The sequence below is a fragment of the Trachemys scripta genome, chromosome 8, assembly GCF_013100865.1.
Source record: "Trachemys scripta elegans isolate TJP31775 chromosome 8, CAS_Tse_1.0, whole genome shotgun sequence".
NCBI lineage: Eukaryota > Metazoa > Chordata > Testudines > Emydidae > Trachemys > Trachemys scripta.
In genome coordinates, this window is record NC_048305.1 from 85,684,942 (window position 1) to 85,712,554 (window position 27,613).

At 44.7% G+C, this 27,613-nt stretch overlaps 1 protein-coding gene across 2 annotated transcripts in view; it reads right to left on the minus strand.

The window, feature by feature from the left end:
• The window catches only part of ACADM (acyl-CoA dehydrogenase medium chain), a 37,844-nt gene extending 25,887 nt beyond the window's left edge, over window positions 1–11,957 (minus strand). Inside the window, exons 1-4 of one of the 2 annotated variants that reach the window (XM_034778690.1) lie at window positions 11,808–11,956; window positions 5,558–5,654; window positions 730–827; window positions 556–625 (exon numbers count right to left, since the gene is read on the minus strand). In XM_034778690.1, coding sequence (XP_034634581.1) covers window positions 556–625; window positions 730–827; window positions 5,558–5,654; window positions 11,808–11,831 — 289 coding nt within the window. In that variant the 5' untranslated portion in view covers window positions 11,832–11,956. Of the gene's footprint in view, window positions 1–555; window positions 626–729; window positions 828–5,557; window positions 5,655–11,807 lie in introns of both variants that reach the window. The other variant, XM_034778689.1, reaches the window with a different exon arrangement.
• Between the last annotated feature and the right edge of the window lie 15,656 nt (window positions 11,958–27,613).

Below are 27,613 nucleotides of genomic sequence, written 5' to 3' on the forward strand. Positions count from 1 at the left end.
AGTAGGACAGGAAGTAATGGGCTTAATTGGCAGTGAGGGAGAATTAGGTTAGATATTAGGAAAATCTTTCTAGCTATAAGGGTAGTTAAGCTCTTGAATAGGCTTCCAGAGGAGGTTGTGGAATCCCCATCACTGAAGGTTTTTAAAAACAGATTGGAGAAACACTTGTCAGGGATGTCCAAGTTTACTTGGTCCTGCTTCAGCACAGGAGGCTGGAGTTGATGACTTTTCAATGTCCCTTCCAGCTCCACATTCTGTGATTCTATGATAATACTGTATGTTTTTTCCAGCAGAAGCCCCCAGCCTCTAGTATGTTAGTGAATGGTGTTGTATTCGTGTATTTTGACTTTTAATATCTAGAAATTTTTAATCATGCACTGAACAAGTCAGCCTGCCTATTGAATAGACCCGTTATTGCTTTACATCTTCAAATTCGGAGTAGTTTATTTAGTACCAACCACATAACTTTACCTTAATAAAAAAAAAGGGGGGGTCTTCCATAGCATTCTTCTTCATTTTTTTTATTTTATAAGCTTAAAAAAACTGCTTACTCACCACAACTTTCTGGTATGTGTGAATTCATCAGACCAAGTTCCCATGCCCGTTTTATAAGGGGAACAGGATACTGAAAAGAAAGTATTTACACTCTCAGTCATTCAATTAATTTCTCAGAACTGGAAAAAGTGGAATATCCACACCTATTTTCCCACAAAAATATGGCAAGCCTACCTCTCCAGTTTTGTCATATTGTGCAGCAACAGGGATGATTTCCTCTCTAGCAAATTTACGAGCAGTAGCTTGAAACTCTCTCTGTTCATCACTGAGCTCTAGAAAACAAAACATTTTAGTCACAAATTCTACACTACAGTTAGTCTTACTGCTTGTTAGAACTACTGATCTACTTCAGTGTTCCCTCTAATTTTTCCCACCCATGTGCGGAATGAATTTTGTTATGTGCACCAATATGGAGGTGATGTGCACATAACAAAATTCATGTGATGGTGGTGGGGCCAAGGGGTTCAGAGTGTGGGAGGGAGATCAGGGCTAGGGCTGAGGGTTGGAGTGCAGGGGTGTGAAGGCTCCGGCTGGGGGTGCGGGACTTAGGGCTGAAGCAGAGGATTGGGTGCAGGGGTGTGAGGGCTCTGGGGTGTTGCCATGGATGAGGGGTTTGGCGTGCAGGCTGCCCTGGGGCTACAGCAGGGAGAGAGCTGTCTCTCCCTGCAGCAGTACCTGGGCTGCGGGGTGGGGGGGAAAGAGGGGCCTCTCCCCGCCACGTCAGCTCCGGGGCTGAGGCTGCAGGATAGGTGCCCCTTCCCCGGACGTGCCTGGGGCCATGCCGCAGCAGAGTTGGGGATGGCAGGTCCCCAGGCAGGTTCCCTGAGCTCATGCACAGTGCTAAATAGGCTGCTGTGCAGCTTTCAGGGAACTTAGATCTGCTCCCACCTGAAGCACGGGGGGGGGGGGGGGGGGGGGGGAGAGAAAAAAAGAAAAACCGTCCTCAGTTGCCTCCTGGGGGCCAAAAAGGCTCAGCCTTCCTCTACCTAAGAGCATAATCTCCACTTTTCACCTAACAAAATGTACAATGCACTTAGTAATTGATGATACAGTGATCTGCAGAACATTGAAAATGTCAATGTGGGTGTGAGGCACCTCATCACCACCTCCCTTAGTGTGAGGAAATCTTGTCTGTGCCTGCTGAGTCAGCTCCCTGATTCCATCAGCTTCTGGTAACACAAGCACTGCCTTCCAGGCCCACAGGCCTTGCACTCTCTGTACAAGTTACCGACAGGCACACACCAATCTTCAAGTCCTCTGCACGTCCTTCTGGAGTACCTATCCCCTTAGCCACTGAAAACTCTCAGAACTTCCAGATTCTCTACTTTCAAAGGAACAGTACACACCAAATTACTAGTTTCATGTCAAGATTACCACTCTGCTTAACACATGGCCCTTAGATATATTTACAGTAAAAACAAGAATAAGTTTAGTATCAAAGAACAGAGATTCAAATGAAAGCCATTAAGAATATTGTAAACAAATGGTTACATACAAAACAAAATCCTAACATGCCTTCTGAAGCCTAAGTTTAACTCACAGGACATACCTGTGTTTCCTACAGGATAGCATACCCCAAATTCTTTTCCCAGCATTTTCAACTAGGATGGCTCAGACCAGTGGTCTCCAACCTTTTTACACACAAGATCACTTTTTGAATTTAAGTGCAACCCAGGATTTACTCCGCCCCTTTCCCAAAGTCCTGCCCTGCTCACTCCATCCCCCCCCCCTTAAATTGCTCGCTTTCCCCCACCCTCACTCACTTTCACCAGGCTGGGGCAGGAGATTGGGGTTCCGGAGGGGGTACAAGCTCTGGGCTGGGGCCAAGGGGTTCAGAGTGTGGGAGGGGGCTCTGGGCTGTGGGATGGGGCAGAGTGTCAGGGTGCAGCAGAGGGTATGGGATGCTGGCTCTGGGAGGGGGCTCTGGGCTGGGGCAGGAGGTTCGGGGTGCAGGCTCCGGGAGGGAACTCAGAGTTGGGGGTTGGTGCAGGCTCCCGCTGGGCAGCACTACCCTCAGGCAGCTCCTGGTTGGCGGTGCAGCAGGGCTGAGGCAGGCTCCCTGCCTGCCCCGGCCCCACACCGCTCCCAGAAGGGAGCGACATGCCCCGGCCTGGCCCCCGGGGGTGGGGAACGTGGCTCCACGCATTGCCCCTCTCTGCAGGCACCATCCCCGCAGCTCCGATTGGCCGCAGTTCCACATTCCCAGCCAATGGGAGCTGCGGGGGTGGTGCTTGCAGGCAGGAGCAGCAGGCGGAGACCCCTCCACCACCCCCCATGGGGACATGCTGCACTGGCCGCTTCTGGGAGCGGCGTGGGGCAGGCAGGGAGCCTGCCTTAACAGCAGCCCCGCTACACCACACGGCCGGACTTTTAGCAACCGGAGATCATGATCAACTGGGAGAATCTCCAGGATTGACCAGTCGATCGCAATCAACCGGTTGGTGACCACTGGCTTAGACCCTCTTTTTGTAAGATCAGCTTGTCTTCCCAGACTAAAGGATGAAATCTAATCTCCTTTCTACTTCTTTTATGCAGAATATGGTCCTTTAGCCCAGAAGGTCCCCTCTTCAGAGGCTTATCTTGTGGTTACTTTGTCTTTGTAAATCTCGGGCCTGCATCTGGCCCGAACAGCAAACATAGCCTGTCTCCAAGTATGTCCATTGTTTCCTGTGCTGATTGAATTGGCCTGGAGGCATATAATACACAGTAGACAAGCAGAAAGGTAAGTGTTTACTACCCACTTTCTGCCTAGAATCTGTTTATCGCCTTCCAGTGATCTGTCTTAACTTACATAATTTTCAATATACACACACAATTCCTTACGCATGATCTTCATACACATTTCATAATGGCTATGATGACCAGTGTGAAACATGCTTTCAGCAAAGATCTTACATTACTCCTTTTGGAGAACCCAGGGGATACCTATAATCCTATGTACTGTTGTGCCCTCTGTCAGTTGGCACCAAGAGGTTTCTGGGTCACAGTGGGGGAGACATTAAAAAAAATTAGTTTATTATCAAAATGAATAATACAAAGAACACTGTACTGATTGGAATAGAGAAGGGGGATGAGGAATGTGAGGGCTTGGTGGATTCCTGCCCCCTAGTTCCAAGGTTCCTGACATATTGCACACAATACAGGGCCTTGTCTTTAAGCAACAGTCTGCTACACAGAAGATACAGACGTTCCAGATGTCTTTTCTTTGGAGGTTGCTCAACCAACTACTAAATATTTATTGCAATTGCATCTACACAATCAAATCAAGTGCGTTAGTCCAAGTATCTTAAACATTTAATACCGGACAGAAAAGCATTGTGCAAGTCCACAAGGGGCAGGCTTACCAATGGATAAAGCCTACAAGTATGTGGCCTACATCTTCTAACTGACAATAGCAGCAAAGTGGGGAGTCACAAAGGAGCTACTTATAGTCATTAACAGCACATGTGATCATGCCACATCTGAAGCAACTGAACTTTACCCAAAGATGACATGGAAGGTCAAAACTTGGGGGTTGGAACGTTGGATCTCTCATGATATAGGCGCTGGCTATGTTTGAAGCTTGTCCTTGCCACCTAGTATGTGCCCTGAGGGTGATATTGAGTTTCCTTAGGAGAATTGTCCAAATGGGATGCCGGGGGCTAAGACATTGTTTCAAAGGATTAAACACATCTTTAAACAAGGGTAGATATGGCATGTCTTGCATCTTAGGAGTAAATTCTGCAAGGCAACTTGTCGGCTGATGTCAGGAGGGGCGATGTTAGACAGAACCGGCAGCAAGGCCAGGATGGACAGTCTCATAGTACCTGTTATTACACCTATGGTTTCATTCTGCTGAGTGCCTATTAGTCCTGTGTGAAAAGAGCTGAGCCATACTGGGAGCAATATTCTGCTACAGAATAGCTCTAGCAAACCCAGAATTTTTTAGTGGGGTATAATGCAGTTATGTTCTCATCATATACCCTGCTTTGGCAGGGGAAACCAAAGCTGCAACTATCAGGCCAAGTCTTTCAGATCCAACCAGCATGGACCGTCAAGCTTTCTCAGCGAATCAAATACTGAACAGTCCCAGTTCAGCTTAATGTTAACAATGCAGCAGAAATCAGGTATTTTCAAAGCAGTACATCTCATACTCTTCCAAATATCTAGCTACCGCCTCTCCAATAACAACACTTCAATTATAATTATGTGCTCATATCAGGATGAACTCTTACACCTGCTAAATTATTTGAATTTATTATGTCATTAGACTACAATGTATCCTAACCACTGGACAGGTAGTAAGTTGAAAAGTTAAGATGGTTATACTGTTACAGGAAGCCCTTGTGGAGCTACTTTCATCTCAAGTTAAAGGATGCCTCTATTTAAAGAGTTCATATAAACTTGATGTATGACACTTCAAAGAGAGAAACTACAGGTCCAAAACATTGTCAGGACCAAATCACTACTATATCTTTCTCATTACTAATGAAAACTACACATGAAAACAGATGAGAGAATCACACTTCTGTATGTAGTTACAAAAAGTGACCTGAGATGACTTTTGAAAATCTAAATTGTTATAACTTAAATTACATCTAAACCATATTCTTTCAAATATAACATTTTTCATGCTCCTTAAAGACTATTTGTATTTCAAAAGAAAGTCATTTGAGTTAGTTATTCAAGGGCAGAAAGATTCCACCACTGAAAAACTCCAAAAGAAGTTGAGTTTTGTTCTTTTTAAATCCAACTCTACATACATACACACACGGGTTTTCTGACCTGACCAAGAAAGGAATTTTGGCTCTTAAAAATATTTTTTAAAAGAAAGAGAATAATCAATGAAAATAGGGCTTTCGTATGAAAGTGTTTTCTCAACCTGAACTACAGCATCACCCTGCATTGCAATAATATGGAACACATTCCTGAGCTATTGCAGGACAGGTACTTTCTCCAGATTGTAACAAATTTTAGATATAAACTGCTTAGCAACATTGCTTCAGACCCACAGAGTACTTACCAAAACTAAAGCCAGCTCCAGGTTTAATTTGATGTGACACTTGAGCAGCTTGACTAGATTGTGATCTCCAGCCACATTGAGCAATGCTTTGAAGCACCTGTTTAAAATAAAGGAATATGAGATTTAACATGCTCACAATGCAAAGCTTCTTGGAGCCTTAAGAACTACTGGATTGGTTTATAACACATTAACATTTAAATACAGACACACATTCATCTTTCTAAACAATACTGCATCAAGTGTTGCAAAATAATTACAAGTGTTTTTAAAAGTTTTGGCTATTTTAGGTCTTGATCCTGCAACGTGTAGCAAATGGGCAGTCTGTTTGTCTGCATGGAACCCAATACTTCAGTGGAGCTGTGTGTAGGTCCGGCAGTCCAACTATGCACTACATGTTGGAGCACTGGGGCCTTGAAAAAGGAGAAGAAGAAAAAAGTGTAATATAAGCACTGATTTTTTTCCTCCTGTTTTAAATTAACCTTTTACATGTATTTACAGCCTTAATGCCAGTTTAATAATATTCTGCCTAGAAATCAGCATTTGCCAGAATATATTGTTTGGAAAAATCTCAATCAGAGGAATTCATGGAGCATGCGTTATTTTCTGTTTGTTTTTTTGGTAAGCGACTACTACCCCAGATGGCTAGTGATCTATGGTCACTTTGCTCCAGAAGTTTGTGACTCAGCAGTAAATATGGAGTTTATTTTCCTCTCTAAAGATGATCATTGACTTTTTCCATTCCATTTTTCTGCTGTGCTTCTTATGTTCTTTGCTTCCTAGGTGGTGGGAGGTATATTGTTTATTATATCTTAAGGCATGCGGTGAACAGAAGTACAGTGCTTCACCACAAGATTCCACCATGCAATTTCTGCTTAAGACTGATGAGATAGCGCCAACATTTCCTCAAAGAAGAAAAACACACAGATTTTTCAGGGGTTTTCTTTTTTGGGGGGGGGTGGGGGGTGGGAGAGAGCAGCAGTAAACTGGATCAAATGAAGCATGCACAGTGAAAAGCAATTTGATAAGTCCAGCAAAGTAAGTATGAGCTGGTCTTCGATTTGGTAGTTTAGTGTTCAGACTTTGTGTAAAAGTCAACTGCATGAGACTTTTAAGAGCATACTTTGCAAACAATATTAAACCCACTGAACATTCCTTTGAGAATACAGTTACATATGTGTCATGAACATACAGCTACAGGTAGCATAAAATCCCTCCTTTACCTGTAAAAGTTTAAGAAGCTCAAATAATCTGGTTGGCACCTGACCAAAGGGACCAATAAGGGGAGAAGTTACTTTCAAATCTGTGGGAGAAGGTTTTTGCTTGGTGCTGTGTGTGTTGTTCTCTCTGAGACAAAGAGAGAGACCAAGCAAGTAATCCAGCTCCTACTGAAATACTAGTTCTGTAATATCAGAAGTAAGTAATAGCAAGGAAATGCGTTATATTTTCTTTTGGTTTAGCTTGTGAATTTTCCCTATGCTAAGAGTGAGGTTTATTCCTGTTTTTTTTTTTTTAACTTTAAAGTTTTGCCTAGAGGGGAATCCTCTGTGTTTTAAATCTTATTATCCTGTAAAATTACCTTCCATCCTGATTTTACAGAGATGCTTCTTTTTTTCTTTATAATAAAGTTCTGTTTTTAAGAATCTGATTGGTTTTTAGTGTCCTAAAAACCCAAGGGTCTGGGTTACCTATTTGGTTGGTATATTATTCTCAAGCCTCCCCAGGAAAGGGGGTGAAGGGGCTTGGGTGGATATTTTGGGGAAACAGGAACTCCAAGTGGTCCTTTTCCTGAATCTGTGTCTAACTCACTTGGTGGTGGCAGCGATACCATCCCAGGGCAAGGAATTTGTGCCTTGGGGAAGTTTTTAACCTAAGCTGGTGGAATATAAGCTTAGGGGGTCTTTCATGTAGGTCCCCACATCTGTACCTCAGAGTTCAAAGTGGGGAGGGAATCTTGACAATATGGAACAATGAATTTGACCAAATGTAAGTTACTTTCAGCACAACATTTCAGCTTCCTAAGAGGTCCCTCCCTTTACTGATTTCTAAGATAAGCTGAATATAAGACATCATAGTGTTTCAATAAATGACATAGTAATGACAAGTCATCTTTAAAGACTATATAATGCCATAATTAGACACTTTCTTAGTAGCAAGGATTTTGTTTTGGCTAAAAGGTCCATCATTCTCTTGATAAGTATAGAAGATAACACATGATCTGTCAGATGCCTGGAAACAGCATAACAGACACATAGTATACAGCATTAAAATGTTTGATTCAATCAAACTAATGCAGAAAACACTACAATTACTTCATTGGAGACTATGGCAAACAATCGTCATATCTCAGAAAGGAAGAAAGCAGATTCTTCTGCCATCAAACGAGCAAACATGTTGGGACACAAAATTAGACTAGCAACCAGACTGAAGATACAAAATGAAGTTCCACTGGATCAAATTTTCTATAAAAACTGCCTCCCAAAAATTACAAGTTAAAATAGACGTGGTAATTAGAGAGCAATTGAGAGGTATACACAAGGAAAAAATCTTGAGTTTTTTTTTTTTTTTTAAATAGATGGACAGTTTTGAAGGTAAGGAGATACAGGAAGACAACTTTAGATGGCAAGAGAAGAGAAGCAAGCTATAGTATACTTGAATGTTGCATAACCATCTTGAATTGGTAAGTAAGCAATACTGTCCTTATCCCTACCTTGAAGAGAGGGGGATGAAGGGAGGGAAGTTATGTCTACTATGAAATAAATGGTGTATTTCACTTTCTTATATTTCTGTCTATGGGCCAAATGACTTCTATGATTATTGATACAGCATACAGAACCATGCAAAATTGTCTAAAAATGTCTAAGTGACAGATCTGAAACATGTTAGGGACTTGGATCCTTCAAATTTTCTTGATTTCAATGTCACTGACTAGGACGGTATACTTTATTATATCAGGACAGCTGTTTTTGGAAAGGCTTTTTCTAATTTTCATCTTGCCAAAAGTTTGTAACCATTTCTTCTGGATGCAGCCCTTGCGGCAGTCACTCATGCCTTTGGGGATCTAATGGCTTTGTTTAAGCTAGGAAAAGGGATTGACTTTGGGTTGGGCTTAGCTCTTACCTAGGCTATAACTCAACCTGCTAAAATCATGCTAAACACACTACCCTGCATCTACACAAGGAAAAGCAGTCAACTTTAGTTTAGATTTACCAAAACTATCTTAGCTAAGCCCACCCTTTTTCCTAATCAAGACGAAGCTGAGTACTGGAGTACTACAATGCGTTTTACATAGAGGTATACCTTAAGTTAACCCAGGGTATGTCTACACTACAATGTAAGCCCAGGATCAGACTCAAGATTGCTTCCAATCTCCTATTCCGCCTACACGCAAATCTCTCAGATGTAGACTCGGACCAAGGCTTCTGGGACCGGGGGGTGGGGGGAAGTGCGGGGAGGAGAAGAAAGGCAAACTATGGACAGGAGTCCCATCAATGGCCCTGGTGCAGTCAGGAAACCCCATTCTCTCCAAGCCAGCAATTAGTTCAGGAATATATTTGTGCCCACCACCTTGCAGTAAACCATGTGCCTCATTGCCTCAGAAACCTTCACCACCACTTTACTCAGTCGACTTTCCAACATCAAACTGGTTGGCAACAGACCTGAGGCAGTATGAGGTAGCCAGGTTCCAGTTATAGCAACCTGCTTCTAGAGGGCAAGAGCTCCCTCGTGCAGGTGTCTTTACACCTGAGAGTCAGGGCAAGCTGCTCAAAAAGCTCCAGAAATGTAGCTTTCTTCATCTGAAAGTTCTGAACCCACTGCTGGTCATCCCAGATCTGCATGTGATCCCACCAGTCTGTGCTTGTGGCCCTACACCAGAAGCACTGGTCTATGTAGGGAGCATAAGCAGCTATACTAAGTGTATTGAGCAGTAACAGCCAATGCGAGTCTGCCATCCCAGCATACTCTTCCTCCTCTGCCTCCTTCTGCTCTATCATAAAATCTGTCACGTCTTTGGTGGGTCAGAAAATGCCACCAAAATGTCCACCAGCACCTCTTAGATGCTCCACCCGCTTCCTGAGGAAAGAGTGAACACGCATGCAAGCGAAGTTCTTGAAAAGGGGTCTCCTCCATGTTGCTAGGCAGGATGTGTCGATGGGCTGTTCAAACTTCCTGTAATGTGCAGGGTGGGCAGTAAAGTTTTCCCACAATGCACCACACACAAAGGGTTAGAGTGGCCACATTTTGGGAGGGCACTAGAGAATCTGAGATATTGTTGGTTTGACTCAGGTCTGTGAGCTGCAGAGTGGACTCCAGAGCCAGAGGTTTGAGCCCTGGCTAGAAAATTGTTAATGTAGGGTTAAGAATTACTATAGATGCACAAGCCCCAGGTTCTCTAACACAGGTCAGCTGACTCACATCCCACTAACCCTGGGCTTACATTGCAGCATAGACATACCCCCAGAGGCTGAAGCTGGTGCAGAACTGGCAAGCATCTTATTATGTGGCACAGCTTGCTGCAAGTACAGAACATCAACTTTCCATGATTGGCATTTGTTGCCTGTTAGCTTTGAGGTGAATTTTAAGGTGTTAGGTTTGATCTGTAAAACACTAAATGGCACGGGACTTTTCTCCCTGCGTGACATTGCCACACCCAGTCAGCAGAGGTAGTCAAGTTGGTATAAAAGAGAGAGTTGCTGCCAGTAGGGGAACTCATCCACAGAAGTTGTTTATTTTGCTAATCTCGAATACCTAAATTTGTTGATCATCACAGTCAGCTGCAAGAACCATCTATTTACCTAGGATTTCAGTGTGGCAGGGCTATAATAAAGGCGGGTATTTGTGGTAAAGAGGGTATTTTGACATCTGGAGTAAATATGTTATGGCTTGAGGGTGATAAGTAGCTGCTAGTTCAAGTAGAATTTATTTTCTTGTCTAGAACTGTATTTTTAATTTCTAGAGAAAGTGATTAGAACCTAGCATAAATTCTTTTTACAGCATTATAAATCAAATTAAAATATATAATTAGAGATGTATATTTAAGGAGATACTTCCTTGTCAGATATTTTCAAAAATCCAAAGCTTTGTTCTCTTATTAATGAGCACTTCTGTTTAGTCTGAAGGAGAAGTTATGTTTATTCATTATTTTTTTCCTTCAGGGATTTAGTGTCTTGGACTCCTTTAGCATTTCCCACACCAGCAGAAGAGCCCCAAGGTTGTGTAACACATGCTGGTAAACACTAAACAAAAGACAGAGCAACAGCACTTTGGAAGTTTAACACCTGACCTGTTCAAACATTAATCTGTCTCCAAACGCTGAGGCACAAACACAGAACAGGGAAAGGACTCCAGGAGTCTGCAATTCTTCACTCTCCAGTGCACCTGCTCCACGGGGCTTAGCTTTAGAAAAGCATTGTCATTTCTAAAAGCCACACTCTGGAGAAGAGCAAGAGGCCAGTTGAGTGAAGCCTTCTTGCAGAATTTGTTAGAGCCAGGAGTAGAGGGGAAGAAGAATGACTTGGTCAAACAGCGGTGTACATTCTATCAGGATGGCGCACAAATACACACACCCAGCCTAAGCCTCAGCTTTGTCCTCTTTCTCCCCACACTCAGGGACTAATGATTCAATGGACGTCAGCGTCTTCCACATTCCTCTCCACAGTTTCCCCCCTATATACCCAGGACCCCAGCGTCTCCTTTGCCTTGCCTTCTATCCCCCAGCATGAGCCCTCCCTTGCCTGACCTGACCATTCCCTCAGCCCTGGTGGCTCTCCTACTTCAAACTGCGGCCTCCCACCCCTCCCTGCCCCTGGTGTCACTCCGGCCCCCGCCTGGGCCCCAGAATCTTTTCCTGCCCCCATTTCCTTCGATCCTAGGCTCTCCTCACCGCCATCGGTACCCCCTTGTGAGCCACAGCACACATCTGCAGGGCGGGGCCTCCACTTCAGGCTCTGACCCTTGCACCTTCCCTCAGAACCGATCACACTGTGCGCATGCCCGAGCCTCGGGTGCTCCCCATAACCCCCATTTCCTGAGCCGCAATATAGCTCCCCTCAGCGGCCCCTTCTCCCGCGGAGTGACCCATGTCCCCCCGCCCCGGGGCCGCTCCCCGCTTCTCCCGCGGCCGGGGTGACCCGTGTCCCCCCCAGGGCCGCCCCCCGCTTCTCCCGCGGCCGGGGCCTGCACTGCCCCAGTCCCACCTCCCCAGCGCCAGGCCTGTTTCTCGTTCCCCGCCCGGCCAATTCCTCCTCCTCACCCGGGTGACCCTCAGCGCAGACATCTTGATGGGCGCTGCCCCTGAGTACGAGCTGACCCCGCCGGCTGCAGGCGAGGAGCAGTGTCCGCTGGGCCCCGCCTCCTGGGCGGGGCGGAGAGACTGGGCCCGTTGAACAGCTCGGGGGCGGGGCTGGGTTCGGGTCCGGCCTCAAAGTTCCGCGTTCAACGGGCCCCCGACAGCCAGCGGGCCTAGGGGCCAGCCAGGGGCGCGGAGAAAGGCAGCGTCCCGAGAGTGGTGCTGGGCAGAGGGGGGAAGAGGAGACTGGGTGAGAGGGCCAGGCTTGGGTGGGGGTCAGGTTTCGGAGGAGCTTACCTTTTCAGGGGAGTCTGAGTCCCTCTTCCCCCCCACCCCCCACGTTAGCCCTGCCTGTTTTCAGTGAGGAGCTTAGGACAGGAATGCATTCGGAGCATGCACTCCCTGCTGCATGACTGCTTGGGGTGCGAAGCTGAGAACGGGTATGCTCAACACACACATCTCAGACGCTCCTGAACTGGAGAGTGGCAAAGGGAACACCTGACTGGAGCAGTTTACATATCTCACAGCTATTGTTTCAGGCTGTATTCATCTCCATTGGGTATTCTATTTCAGAGATGAAGCTCAGCCCTGTTGTTGAACTGATCCTTGCTGCTGTCAGGTTGCCCTGTGTATGGCTTCATAAGCTATGGTATTAAGGGACAGGTGGCATCTCCCAGGATCACAATGGGCATTTTGACTTCCCCTATGGTGATCTTCTGGTCTGGGAAGAAAGTCCCTGCTTGCAGCTTCCTGAACAGGCCAGTGTTCTGAAAGATGTGTGCGTCATGCACCTTTCCGGACCAGCCTGCGTTAATGTCCGTGAAACGTCCACTGTGATCCACAAGCGCCTGGAGAACCATTGAGAAATACCCCTTGCAATTAGTGTACTTGGTGGCCAGGTGGTCTGGTGCCAGCATTGGAATATGCGTGCCATCTATTGCCCCTACACAGTTAGGGAAGTCCATTTGTGCAAAGCCATCTACAGTGTCACGTTGCCCAGAGTCATGGTCTTTTGGCGCAGGATGCAATTAATGGCCCTGCAGACCTCCATCAACACAAGTCCAACAGTAGACTTTCCCATTCTGAACTAGTGAGCAACTGATCTATAGCAGTCTGGAATAACCAGCTTCCACTGTGCAATTGCCACACACTTCTCCAATGGCAGGGCAGCTCTCATTCTCGTGTCTTGTGCTGCAGGGCTGGGGCGAGCTCATCACACATTCCCGTGGATTGTGACTTCCCTTATCCGAAAGCTCTGCAGCCACTGCTCAACATCCCAGACATGCATGATGATGTGATCCCACCACTCAGTGCTTGTTTCCCGAGCCCAGTAACGGTGTTCCACCTCCGTGAATGCCACAAGCAATCTTGTGTTGTAGCTACTACATGTGACATGATCAATGTCTCACTCCTCTTGCCTTTGTAGTTTAAGGAATAACTCCACTGCCACGCGTGACGTGTTGGTCAGAGCAAGCAGCATACTGGTCAACAGTTCGGGATCTATTTCTGCAGCCCAAAGAGGCAGGGCGCGCAGTACACAAAACGTTGTAAGATGGCGCCAAATGCGGATGGAAGCACAGGGATGGTTGGGATGCGAAGCAATGCATCAAGGGGCATTGGGCCAGGACCCAAGATGCCCTGTGACCTCCTCTGCCTTCCCAGAACTCTTAGCGGCAGAAGAGGTACTCTGTGGGATAGCTGCCCAGAGTGCACCACTCCAAATACCACTGCAAGTAACTCCCAGCACTGTAACTCTGCCAGTGTAGACATGCCCTAAGTGACATAAATTACACTAACAGATGCATCGGTGTGGACAGTGCTATGTCGGCAGGAGACGCTCTCCTGCCAACATAGCTACTGCTGCTGGTTGGGGGTGGTTGACTATGTAGCCAGCATAGAGCGACTATAAGGGAGATCTTACAGTGGCGCAGCTGCATCCATACAGCCGGGCCACTTTAACATCTCTAGTCTAGACTGAGCAAGTGCAGAATGACTGTTGAGTGTGCTTTTGGCTATTTAAAAGCCCACCGGCGCTGCCTCTGTGGGAAGCTGCATCTGGCCAATGACAATATTCCTATCCTTATAGCCACGTGCTGTACGCCCATAATTTGTGAAGGGAAGGGTGAAAGCTTTGCTCAGGGCTGGCCTGCAGAGGCTCAGCGCCTGGAGGCTGAGTTTGAACAGCCAGAGACCAGGGCTATTAGAGGGGTGCAGCGCGGGGCCATAAGGATCAGGGATGCCTTGAGGCAGCAATTTGAAGCTGAAAGCCACTAATATTTGTTGCTATACTCGGGAGTGCAGTGCTTGTAGTACTAGGAGGTAATTGGTGCAGATGATACAATTATGTTATACCCACATATTGTATGTTGCTTTGCAGGGCTCTTTTTGCTTTCAATTAATAGGATAAAGATCAGGAGCACTTGTGGCACCTTAGAGACTAACAAATTTATTAGAGCATAAGCTTTTGTGGGCTACAGCCCACTTCTTCGGCTGCATTGGCCAAACCGGACAGTCTCTACGCAAAAGAATTAATGGACACAAATCTGACATCAGGAATCATAATACTCAAAAACCAGTGGGAGAACACCTTAACCTGTCTGGTCATTGAATGACAGACCTGCGGGTGGCTATTTTACGACAGAAAAACTTCAAAAACAGACTCCAACAAGAGACTGCTGAGCTGGAATTGATATGAAAACTAGATACAATCAATTTAGGATTGAATAAGGACTGGGAATGGCTGAGCCATTACGAACATTGAATCTATCTCCCCTTGTAAGTATTCTCACACTTCTTATCAAATTGTCTGTACTGGGCTATCTTGATTATCACTTCAAAAGTTTTTTTTTTTCTCTTACTTAATTGGCCTCTCAGAGTTGGTAAGACAACTCCCACCTGTTCATGCTCTCTGTATGTGTGTATATATATCTTCTCAATATATGTTCCATTCTATATGCATCTGAAGAGATGGGCTGTAGCCCACGAAAGCTTATGCTCTAATAAATTTGTTAGTCTCTAAGGTGCCACAAGTACTCCTGTTCTTTTTGCGGATACAGACTAACATGGCTGCTACTCTGAAACCTAGGATAAAGATGGCTTTCAAACCAACACAATTCTTTTATTAAAAAAGAACAACTGGAGGAGAGTCAAACAAATAAAACCCCACATCAGCAGTGAGGGGGATGGGGGAAGGGAAGGGTTCCAGGAGGAGGTGGGGTCCCGGGACAGCTAAAGATTTGTGTATGTCCAGGGATCATATCCAACCTTCTCCTTTGGAGTACAATGCGCAGGTACTGTACTTCAGCAGGGCCAAACTGTAGAGGGATGGGTGTTGAGTTCAGTGAGTAGTGGGAGTCCACAATTGAGAGCCAGCGGGCCTGGGAGGGGTGGAGGAGGAGGATTGGAATGCCGCTGGTATAGACTGGAACCAGGAGGTTGATAAGAGTGTGTTGGCGGTGTCTAGGGGGAGCATGGGAAAGAGTTTTGTGATAGCAGCTGCAGGGGAGGGTGGGTGCGGAGCTGCTCGGTTTGCAGTGCTAGTATCTCCTGGAGCATGTCAGCTTGGCGCTCCATAACCTTTAAGAGCTGCTCCATGGCTTCATTCTGGCGTGCCACATTCTCCTTTTGGTCCCTCTTCTCGCTGTCCCGCCACTCCTTCAATTCCTGTTTCTCGGTGGCAGAGTGCATCATAACATCATGCTGTAAGTCCTCTTTAGTTCTTCTTGGCCACTTTCTAATTCTGCGCAGCCGTTCAGCAGTCGATAACAAAGAGGGAGGCTGTGCTCCCAAGGTCATCTCTGTGAAGTTTAAACGCAACATTTTACAGAAGCAGTATTGTTTGCAACACATCCAACACTGATTCAGTGATTTAAAACACAGCCAGTACTCAAACACCTGTCACTAACTGGCTGACCCCAGGCAAGCACACATGAGCCACAAGACCCCCAAAATGGTGAGTAGCCACAGGGGCAGGGTAAATCACTCTTCCCAGACCCTGCTGTACACTGGGCACATGGCTCTTGGGGAGAGCCAGTACTGTAGGGGGGCCTGATAATCATTCCTGTCTCCACAATTTTCACAGGAGGTGATCATTATGGAAGATATCTCGCTGCTGATGGTGAGCAGGGAATCAAGGGAGGGTCTTCTCCAAGACTGCGGCTTCCACCCTGGCTCCTATGCAGCTCACCTGTGTGCAGCAATGGTCTGCACCCCACCCCCCATGATGGCACAGTGACGCGGGAAAGTTACCGTAAATTGGGCAAGAAACAAAGCAGCTCTGCCGAAGAACCTGTAACAGCGGATCGCACAGTATCTTCATGAGAGTTTCCTGGAGATCTCTGAGGAAGATTCCCGTGAAGTGAGGGAGTCAATCAACAGCCTGGTCCGCTGCTCAGACTAGGATCTGGGGTGGGGGCACTGCAGGTAATGGGGTAGGGGCTAGAATCTGGGGTGGGGGCACTGAAGGTAATGGGGTGGGGGCTAGAATCTGGGGTGAGGGCACTGAAGGTAATGGGGTGGGGGCTAGGATCTGGGGTGGGGGCACTAAAGGTAATGCAGACTTACACATCTGAAATCCAGAAAATGAATAGTTAATATATACATTTTCCAGGTGGGGGGTGAGGGGTGGGGCTGATCAGAGTGTTTGGGGAAGGGACCTGGGCTGGTTTGGAAGAGGGGGCCAGAGTGGATGGACCTGGGGCATGGCTTCCCAGCCTGACTGAAGCAGGGCCTGGGCTTGGGAATCCAAGCTGGAGGTGGGTAATGGGAATGAGAGGCCCAGCTCAGAATGCACTTGGGCTACAAAACCAAGGTAGCATGCAACCCCCACCCTAGTAAGACACTGCCCATGATATATGTACACAGCAACATAGGGCAGAAAATAGCAAGGAGCAATTTCTTACATGTTAATGGCTTCTACTATGCCAGCTGATGGCTTAATTGGAAGGGGAAAGGAAGCTGGAAATGTTGGTGGGGGAGGGGTACATATTGCAGGGAATGGTTGGGCAGGGGATGAAGAAGGCTTCTCTCATATACTTACAGTTATTATAAGTGTCATGTGATAAAACTGTCACAGTTTTGGGACATAGATTGATGAGATTCTCTCATTGGCCCTGTTAGTAACTATGCATTGCAAACATTTCAAAGCAGCACCATTATCCTCATTCTGCTATAACAGTGGTCAGGAACGTTCGGCACGCGGCTCGCCAGGGTAAGCACCCTGGCGGGCCGGCCAGTTTTATTTACCTGCTGACGCGGCAGGTTCGGCCGATCGCGGCCCCCACTGGCCGCGGTTCGCCGTCCCGGGCCAATGGGGGCGTCGAGAAGCCACGGCCAGCACATCGCTTGCCTGCGCCGTTTCTCGCCGTCCCCATTGGCCCGGGACGGCGAACCGTGGCCAGTGGGGGCCGCGATCGGCCGAACCTGCCGCGTCAGCAGGTAAATAAAACTGGCCCGGCCTGCCAGGGTGCTTACCCTGGCGAGCCGCGTGCCGAACGTTGCCGACCCCTGTGCTATAACAAAATGTAGAGGAGTGGAAAGGAGCACAGATGACATACATAGCAACTGGGTGGCCTCGTGGAAAGAACACTGGACTAGAACTATTCCTAGTCTTGCCACTGGCCTGGTGGGTGACTTTGGGCAGGTCACGTTTTCTCTCTGTGCCTCAGTTTCCTTTCTGTAAAATGGGGATAATGATGTAAAGTTCTTTGAGATCTATTGCTGAAAAATACTATATAAAAACTAGGTCTTTTGACTGTTGTCTGGCCACAGTTGTGTATCAGCTGCAGACCTACGTGAGGACTACAACTGTCTAAATGAGCACTCGCTCCTACCAACATTTCTTTCTGTTTAAAAAAATAGGAAATTAAAGGGCAAAAACTCAAACGTCTGAAAACTAGGGAATACAGAGTTAAGGTAAATTAAAAATACAGTTATGTGCATCCTTAACTCTACTCTGTGTGATCAACGCACCCATATCACACATATTCCCACTCTGCCTTTTCACTGTAATGGACAGGCACTACCTGCACTTGTCCTACGCACCAACACTGAACCTGTCCCCCAACAGAATTCCAAACTTGTAAAATGTAACAACCACTTTATACACTTCTATCACCGCTTCACATTTGCTCACATGATATCACCTAAATCTGTTCTTTCCCTATCCATCATTAAATCCACAGATTGCTCTCATATCCCACTAGTGGGAAGAAGACCCTAATGTCCTGATACTGACACATCCTACACAATTCTATATTGAAATGGTGCAGACTGAAATGAAATCTCTTTCCTTTGAAAAGACACTCATGGGAGGACTTAGACCGAGATCTCTTCATATCACAGTCACAGCTCTCCCAAGCTTGTCTAGTTTATTCCTCCACCATTTAAGACAATTACATTTAACAGTGAATGCAGCTGCAGTGCATGAAGATAATTCCCAGTGGCTATTGCCAGCTCCTAGGAAGCAGAGTTAAGGTTGCATGGGCATTCTGTATTACTTGGTTTTCAGAAGGCTGGATTTTGTGAACTCCACATGCTGAAAGGGAACAAGCTATCAGCAGGCAACCTTAACACTGTGTTAATGTTTTTTGCCATTTAATTATATGATAGTTAGAAATGAAGACATCAGTAGGAACTTTGGTTTGTTAGATGAATTAAGAACAAGAAAAATGGCTAAATTTGTTGAATTGTGTTACAGGTATAAAAGACAGTTATTATTAGTGTTGTGTCATTTTTGCTCTTAAACAACAAAAATAATGTGAAGATACTACTTGGGCACAGTTGTCCAGAGATGCTGGAACAATTTTTATAGTGGGGGTGCTGAGAGCTATTGAACCAAACTGTAAACCCTACATATAATGAAATCCACTTCAAGCCAGGTGATGCAGCAGCAGCACCCCCAGCACCTCTAGTTCCTGCATCTATACAGTTGACTCCCAGATAATTATGTTTATTAATTGTATGCAAACATAAAAGACCGGGCTTAACGCATATTGCTGATCTGAGTGATTTCTGATGGGGTATTTTAAACTGATGTTAATTTTCACATACATTTCCCGGTAAATATGGGGCATTCGATAAGAAAGTGGTGGATGCTCTAGTCTATAGATAAAAAGATTTTGTAAGGATACCTACCTATCTTTGAGCTATATATTAGGACAAACGGCCCAGGGACATCATATCATCCTGTAATCATCTATAATTAATACATAATTTCTGGACTCCCAAAAAAGGTTATTGGGGATTTGAATAAAAATGCTCACTAACCACTTTCAAAATAAATATACATAGTGAATTCAATTTCTGGATAAAGGCCAAATCTAAAAATAATGTACCAAATAACCTGTTTCCCTCACTTTTTTCCCATAAATGTTTGACAGAATCCTCATTTTAAAGCAGCTTGCTAATCTGAAGACATATATGCTGGAGAACAGTTTAGATCCAGTATCAGTTTAATGGACAGGTATTTTAAATCTCCATGATTACTTTGATGAGTTTGATAAGCCATGATTGTCAGTAATTTAAAAAAAAGGCAATTTTAGGCAGGAGCGGCGCCAGGGTTTTTGCCGCCCTAGGTGGCAGCGCTCCTCCACAGTAATCGGCGGTAGCTCCTCCTCTGAAGCTGCGTTCTCGGCGTTGGGTCCTTCCGCTCCGGGTCTTCGGGGCACTTCGGCGGCGGGTCCCAGAGCGAGTGAAGGACCTGCCGCTGAATTTCCGCTGATGACCTGGAGCGGAAGGATCCCCGCTGCCGAATTTCCACCGAGGGCAGCGAAATGCCGCCACCCACATCCTGCTGCCCTAGGCGACCACCTAAGGTCGCCTAGGGGAAACGCCGGCCCTGATTTTAGGTAATAGCTTTGTATGGCCCCACATATCAGATTACTCTTGTGGTGTTTCCTTCTTATTAGAATCTTTTCTGTGTTATTTCTTGGAATATGTACTTACTGACTGATAAACAGAGGCTGATTCTGATCTCACACAGGCTTTACATCATGAGTGTAACTCCTTTGACTTAATTGAGATCACACCTGACTTGCACCAATATAGTTGGAATCAGAATCAGGTCCATAGTCTCATTAACTAGTATCCTATAACTACTTTTGATAGATGTAGTATAGTTGTAGCCATGTTGGTCCCAGAATATTAGAGAGACAAGGTCGGTGAGATAATTTCTTTTATTGGACCAACTTCTGTTGGTGAGAGAGACAAGCTTTCAAACCACACAGAGCTCTTTTTCAGGAGGCTTGTCTCTCTCACCAACAGAAGTTGGTCCAATAAAAGATATACCTCACCCACCTTGTCTCTTTACTTTTGATAGAGGCGTTTTTCCAGGTGGACACTTGATTAAATAGACCGACCACTGGTTTTAACTCCTTTATCAGTACATGTTTCTGTTCTCACAAGAAACATAGTTCAATAAAAGGTCTAGCCACAATATAGGACTCTGTCTTGTTTAAGTAAATCCTCAAGATTTTGGTGTATGCTAACTATATATTTCTAATGTGCTAATCACCATACTACCTAGGTCACAAATAAAAGGATTCCAAGTTTCAGTGTTCTCTTGGAATGGCTACATCCTAATTAGGGTGGTATCCCATAGGTCATCTTCATGGGAGATATCTAGGTGAAGAAATTCATCAGTCAGTATATTATTGCCTCTGTTGAGGCAATTTAACTAATTAACTTATTGAGCAGTCCACCTTTCTATCCATCTATCACCTATTTCTCTAGGTATTTATCATTGTAATAAGTGAACACCTCTGAGTGAATTTATCCTCACAACACCCTTGTGAGATAGGGAATTATTATCCCCATTTTATAGTTTTGATACTGAGGCACAGAACAAAATAATGGCCTGATTTTGATAGCCTTATTTCTACTGAATAGCACCTTACTTCATGTATAGTCCAGCTGTGACTGTTCATGGAGTAAGGTGCTAATAAACAGGAGTAAAGTTTTCAGAATCTGGCTATAAGGATGGGTTTCACAAAGGTATTTAGGCACCTAGTTTCAATTGAAATCAATAGGAAGTTAGGTGCCTAAATACTTTTTTGAATCCCACCCTAAGTAACTTTCTCAAAATGACACAGAAGTCTGTGGCAAAGCTGTGAATTGAACTCATGCTGTGCATGTCTTACATTGGGACAATTTCTATTTCAGTGATGTCCCTTTGATGTAGCACCCTTCCTTGACTGAGCATGGCCCAATGAAACTGTAGAAAGCTGCTGTAGAAGTAGAAAGAAAAGTTCTTAAAAAATTGGTAGGACAGTCACAGTTTTCGTAATCTGGCCCTGCATCTTGCAGGCTTTTTAAAAATCTTATATTTACTTCTGGTTTGACACAACAGCAGTTTGTTCACATCTTTGAGTTGCAATATGGGGACAGGCTGATGCAAATATCTTGTCATGCAGATTAAAAATAAGCAGATGTCCTTACCGACAGTCACAACCTTAACATTACATAAAACTGAAATGAGAGAGCTGTACAGAAATCATTCTAGACAAAAGATACCTACAGCCCGTTACGGGTCCTACACCACTGTGTAATATCCACATTGAGTTGGTTAAAGCACTCAAGCCTAGCCTACACTAAACGGTTAGGTCAAAGTAAGCTGCCTTGTGTCAACCTAGCTGTGGAAGAGTCTTCAATTAAATTTGGTTCCCACTGACATAAGGGCCTCTCTACTCCAATTTAGTAACACCACCTCCCAGAACGGCATAGAGACATGGTTGATGTAATTAGGTCAACACGGTGTCAGTGTAGACACTGTGCTGCTTACATCGACTCTTACTGGCTTTCAGGAGCCATCTCAGAATGCCCCGCACTGACAATACAATCAATACAAGTGCTACTAGAGAGGTTGCGCACCACCGACACGAGGAGCCAAGTGTGCGCGCACACAAACGATTTAATAACTATGGTGGCTGTATGCTGATCTAAATTAGGTCGACATAATTTTGTAGTGTAGACATGGCCTCAGGGTCTCCTATGGACTTATCCAGCAAGCATCCTCTCCTGTTATTATTCACCCTGTCCTCCACACTTATAATTATTAAAATAAAATGGTACGTTTGTGTTTTCCCTTATAGACAAATCCTATAGAATTTAATAGGGATTAAACCAGCTGAATTCTATAGAAATATAATTGGGTTCTATAGACATTACTTTAAAATGTCTGTAGATGTGAATAGAAAAGGCTATCCTTCCATTAGGTTTTAAGTCATTCTATAAAATTCTACAGCAGAAATATGATTTTTCAATAAATTCTATAGCATGATCCAAAACCCTTGTAGATCAATGACTGTTTTCTATGACATTCAACATCCACAAAGGTTTATGAATTAAACTGAACTAAAACAATCGTTTTAATAAAATCCTGTGCAAACAGTAGCAGCTAACTAAGGTGCTATATATCCTACAAAGATAAAAATGTTTTAAACATGGTTGTTACCCTACCATGTTATAGCATTGTTGGTTTGTTTTTGTTGTTTTATCTTAGCTGTGTGAAATGGAAAAAAAATGTAACCCTGTTAGGCAGGGAACTTGTTTCACTCTTTCACTTCAATCCCTCATTTCTCTTCCTCAGCCCCAGTATCTTGGCTTCTCCTTTGCTAGTGAGCCTATAGTACTTTTTACGTTTCATTCCTCCTGTGAGATTTTTCCCCCTCAGTGTAGTGTCCATGCTGGCCAGAAATAAATGTCACATCCTGTTTAAATGTGGCTGTGATGCAGTTATTTTTGAAGTATAGATGGAATGTAGAACAGTCCCATACCTCACTGTGGGGAGGAAGAGTGCATGGGGTAGGTTTGTTGAGGAGGATGCAAGTGGAGGCAGGGACAGACTGGCCAGTGGAGAGAGTAAGTACAGAGGCAAGATCTGGCTTGGGCAGGGACAGTCCTGCTGGAGAAGAAAGACAAGCTGGCTGAGAGTGGATAAATTGGGAATAGGGACAGACTGGCTGGAAGGATAGAAGTGGAGACAGGGACACCAGGATGCTGGCCAGGTGATAATGCTGCCGAAAAGGATCTGGGAGTTCTAGTGGATCACAAATTGAATATGGTCAACAATGTGATGCAACTGTGAAAAAGACTTTTCTCATTCTGGGATGTATTAACAGGAGTGTCGAATGTAAGACATGGGAAGTAATTATCCAGCTCAGTCTGCGCTCTGCTGGAGTACTGTGCAAATCCTGTGTACCACACTTAGGAAAGACGAGGACAAACTGGAGAGAGAGCAACAAAAATGATAAAAAGTTTAGAAAACTTTATCTATGAGGAAATATTAGAAAACACAGGCATATTTAGTCTTGAGAAAAGAAGACTGAGGGGGGAACCTGATAGTCTTCAAATATATTAAGGGCTGTTATAAAGAGGACAGTGACCTATTGTTCTCCATGTTCACTGAACAGGGCCGGCTCTAGGGTTTTGGCTGCTCCAAGCAGCCAAAGGGAAAAAAAAAAAAAAAAAAAGCCGCGATCGCGATCTGCGGCAGCAATTCGGCGGAAGGTCGTTCGTTCTGAGCCGGAGTGAGGGACCGTCCGCCGAATTGCCGCCGAATAGCTGGACGTGCCGCCCCTCTCCGGAGTGGCCGCCCCAAGCATCTGCTTGACAAGCTGGTGCCTGGAGCCGGCCCTGTCACTGAAAGTAACAAGAAGTAGTAGGTTTAATCTGAAGCAAAGGAGATTTAGGTTACATATTAGGAAAACCTTTCTAACTATAAGGGGAGTTAAGCTCTGGAATAGGCTTCCAAGGGAGGTTATAGAAACCCCATTGTTGGAGATTTTTAAGAGCAGGTTGAACAAACACCTGTCAGGGATGATCTAGGTTTACTTGACTCTGCCTCAGCATGGGGGTGAATTTCATTACTTCTGGAGGACCCTTCCAGTCCTACATTTCTATGATTCTATGAATAGGAGGCATCAGCAATAGCTGTGAGGGAGATTAGAAGTCATCCCCAGTCAAGGGCAGCAGCAGTAGGCAAAAGCAACTCAGAGGTAGGACACTAACCCTTCACACCCCCAAATAATTGCTTCCCCACTGCTACTTCTCATGTCTCCTAGTGGCAGTGTGGGATATTCCATGTCAGACTTCTCCAGTGCCTCAGCAACACCCAGAGACACTCAAACTTTGAGGCCCCCAGAACAGGCTCAGCTTGTTCATGTTGTGTATTGAGGACTGTGTTGGAATTGCAAGCTATCACTTTATGAGTGGGGGTTTTTCCTGATCCTGCAGTCAGAGTCAGCCTGGAATGAGCTAGTCAAGAACAAGCTAGGGTGAGTTACACCTCAGTGCCTTAGGGAGCAACCTGCTTTGTCTCTCTCTGTTTTTGGTTATTGTGTATTATTGTTCTGGATTAAAGAGCGTAGTGAGGCTCCCCGCCTCCCCAGAGAGGGAAGAACCTGTCTGGAGGCCGGAGTGGGCAGAGCTAGGGAGCTCTGAGCCTGCCCCTCAGAGGGTCAGGCGGCGACCCGGAAGTATAAAGGCTCGCCCTCAGAGCTCAGTAAGGCTCCAGCCGCTGGAGAGGCCAGATGCCTCCAGCCTAGCCCGCGAGTGGGAAAACCCCGCGGCCCAAGGCCGCCACCAGGATTGGCCGGGCCTGCCCTGTGCCCGCTACCCGGAGGAGTTGCTGGGCCTGCCGCTTGCTGAGGAACGTATGGTGCTGAACCCCCTAGAGGACAACACCCTGACCCAGTTACTACCCGAGGGGGAGTCTGGAAGTAACCCGGGGGCAGACGACCCTAGTCTAGCTGCAGCACTGCCAGAGCCCATGTCAGTGTGTTGCGGCCAGGATCCCCACTGACTAAGCAGCGGGTCTTCTGCTGCTGCTAGGGCCCCGGGCTGGGACGCAGTGGAGTGGGAGGGCCTTCGTCCTCCCTGCCACCCAACTCATGGGTGGCAGTCTCCCCCTCTCCCAGGCCTTTGGAGGCTTGGGCCTACTGTCACTGCTCAGCTCTGCGTTAGCCCCTGACTCATTACTGTTTGTACTGTGGTTGCTCAGCCCTGCCTGAGGGCCTGAGCTCCTGACTCGGCATTTGTTGCCCTGCCCTGACCTAGGGTCTGGACTTATTGCTACTGTTTATAGTGCCAGTGCTCCGCTCCGGCCCGAGGGCCCGAGCATCTGACCCAGTGTTGCCCCGCCCTGACCCAGGGCCTGGGCTTACAGTATTTGTTCCTGTTACAGCAAGGGCTGCCGAGGGAGACTCCGTGGCCAGACTAATTCCCCAACATCAACTGTGTGTAGTGAGCCGGTGTGGCTCCCTGCAGCCCCAGAAAGGGTCGAGCCCCGGAGAACCCTTGTACAAGGAGTCAAAGTAGTGTTACATTGCAATCTTGCAGTAAGATTATTTTATATTTTCATCCAACTTCTCAGTATGCATACCATGAACATAAGAGTTCACATGAGAAGTGAACATGCAAAGAATTTTCTACATCTCTGTTGGGCAGAGGTGTCGCATTTCCAACTGGAATCCTACCAGAATCATCACAGGAGAGAGAAAGACAATCTCTCTTCCCGCCCCCTTTTCCTCTGCGTGAGCATCCAGGCTACCCCTTTGCTAATAAGCCTGCAGTAATTTTACTTATTCCTCCTGTGAGAATTTTTTTCTGCAGTATAGATTATATATTGCTTAGCCCAGTTCATTAATACAATAGAACATCCTATTTCATGCTAATGATCAGGAGACCCATTGATTATTGCTGAATTGTATAAATTAGCAAGTAAACACAATACAAAAATAAGGATAATGTACTGCAAAATATACTCAGTTCATTTATTTTGACAGTTGCAGTCTAGGCCTAATTATGTATGTTAATATTTAATAAGATGTTATACAAGTGCTAAGTATTTTTATTATTCGTATTATTACTAGTAAATGTACTGCAGTATATTTTTTATTTAATTAAGTCTTAGCAATATCAGACCTCACTACAGCATCTGCTATGAATTTTTTATTAGAAATTTTTCTGTGTGGCCATGTAGTGCAGATTAGTGAGGTGCTAAAGCAAAAAAAAATAATAATAAAAAAATAAAATTGTAGCATTGGTATCCTGAAGTCAAAACCTACAGACTAGGATAACTTCAGAATAGGGCAACTTAACAAGCATGGCAGTTTCCCTTTAATAAAATTATGGAATTTATTTTTTATACAAAAAATATTAATCATTGAATTTACTATCACAGTAGTGACTATAGATAAGGCTGTGATAGAATCTTTTTCTAAGTGTCTGTTTTCAGACTCTTGCAACTTTATCAAAAACAGTATTTTCTTTAACTGGATAACAGTTCGAAAGTGATATATGTATTTCGGAAAGTTTAGGAAAAAAGCCTACATGGCTTTTTTTTTTTCCATGTGAAAAGTTTAAACTGTTCAGTTATAAACATTTTCAGATATTTGTTTTATTTTGTGCTTGGATAACTCAAATTGCTTTGTTTCACAACTTCAGTAAGGACCGATGGTTGTGCCTCATTGTTATTACAAAGCCACATTTGTTCAGTCTTGGAGTTTTTTAAATAGGACACTGAGCATGCGTACACACAGAGTTTAATTTCTTGCCTTAACTTCAGAAAAAAATACTCAGGTATGTTTATTTTAATATCTAACACATACATTTGAGAATAATGGATAGTAATGGATACCAATTTAAAACATTCATATTGGATTTATAGAAAAATTTGTACAATTAAAGAGACTCATCCTGCATTCCTGGCGCACTCAAAACTTCCATTGACTCTTCACTGGGAATTTTGGATGTACAAAAATGCAGCTCAAGCCACAAATCTCAGACTTTTAATGACACACATAATGGTACCTTGCACTCCTTTAACATCTGCCTACTGAGGATCTCAAAACACTTTATAAAATTTAAGGAATTTAACCTCAAGTGAGTAGTGATTTTGGCGTAAGTGATTGACCCAAGCTAATACAGGATGCCAATGGTCAATCCAGGAAGAGTAGTTATGCCTCATGCTTCAGTGATAAGACTATCCCATCCTAATTTGTTTTAAAATATTATGTATTCTCCTCTATGTTATGTGAATGGTAGATTCAAACCTAGCTTCTGAAGAATTTTTTTAGAAACAGTTTAGTTGGACAACCATGGTTTTAATTTGCTCTGTGAGTGAAATATAGGCAGGTTAAAGACATAAAACCCCCAAACAAAACAAAATAGCCATTGGGGCAGGGACACTGCCTACCACCGGATTTGGAAAGCACCAGTGATACTAATCCAACCTAGATAATAATATTAAAATATTTGCTGCATTGAGCATTTTAGCAGCTGAAAAAAACTTTCAGATATGCTGCTCTTATTCCCTTTCTGCCTGGGAGAGCCATATTTTAAATATTTAACAGAGCTGCCTAGTTGCAATGAAAGCATCTACTTGTCAAAAATATTTAACATTTAGAGTAGCTCAGAAGCTGGAACAGTAACTTAATAAAAAGTATTTTATGGTTAAAGCTGCTATGTGGGTAGGGTAAAACTACTTATAACTCTAATATTCATAGCCACTAAGTACCTTTGAAAGGAACTCTTTGTTGAAAACATCCTGTGTTTTACCACTTAAATGTTTGAATAATGTGAAAAATATTGTGCACAGTGAAAGAGAGAGCATATTTATATACATGTATATGTTTTCAGTGGCAAGTCCTTTTGTACTGTGGAATTGAGACATATTTCTTAATTTTGCCTCAAGCTGAACAAACGTTAAATTTATTTCTAAACTGTTGTTAAAACTTTTTTTTAATTACCTGATTTAAGAATGAGACAACAAA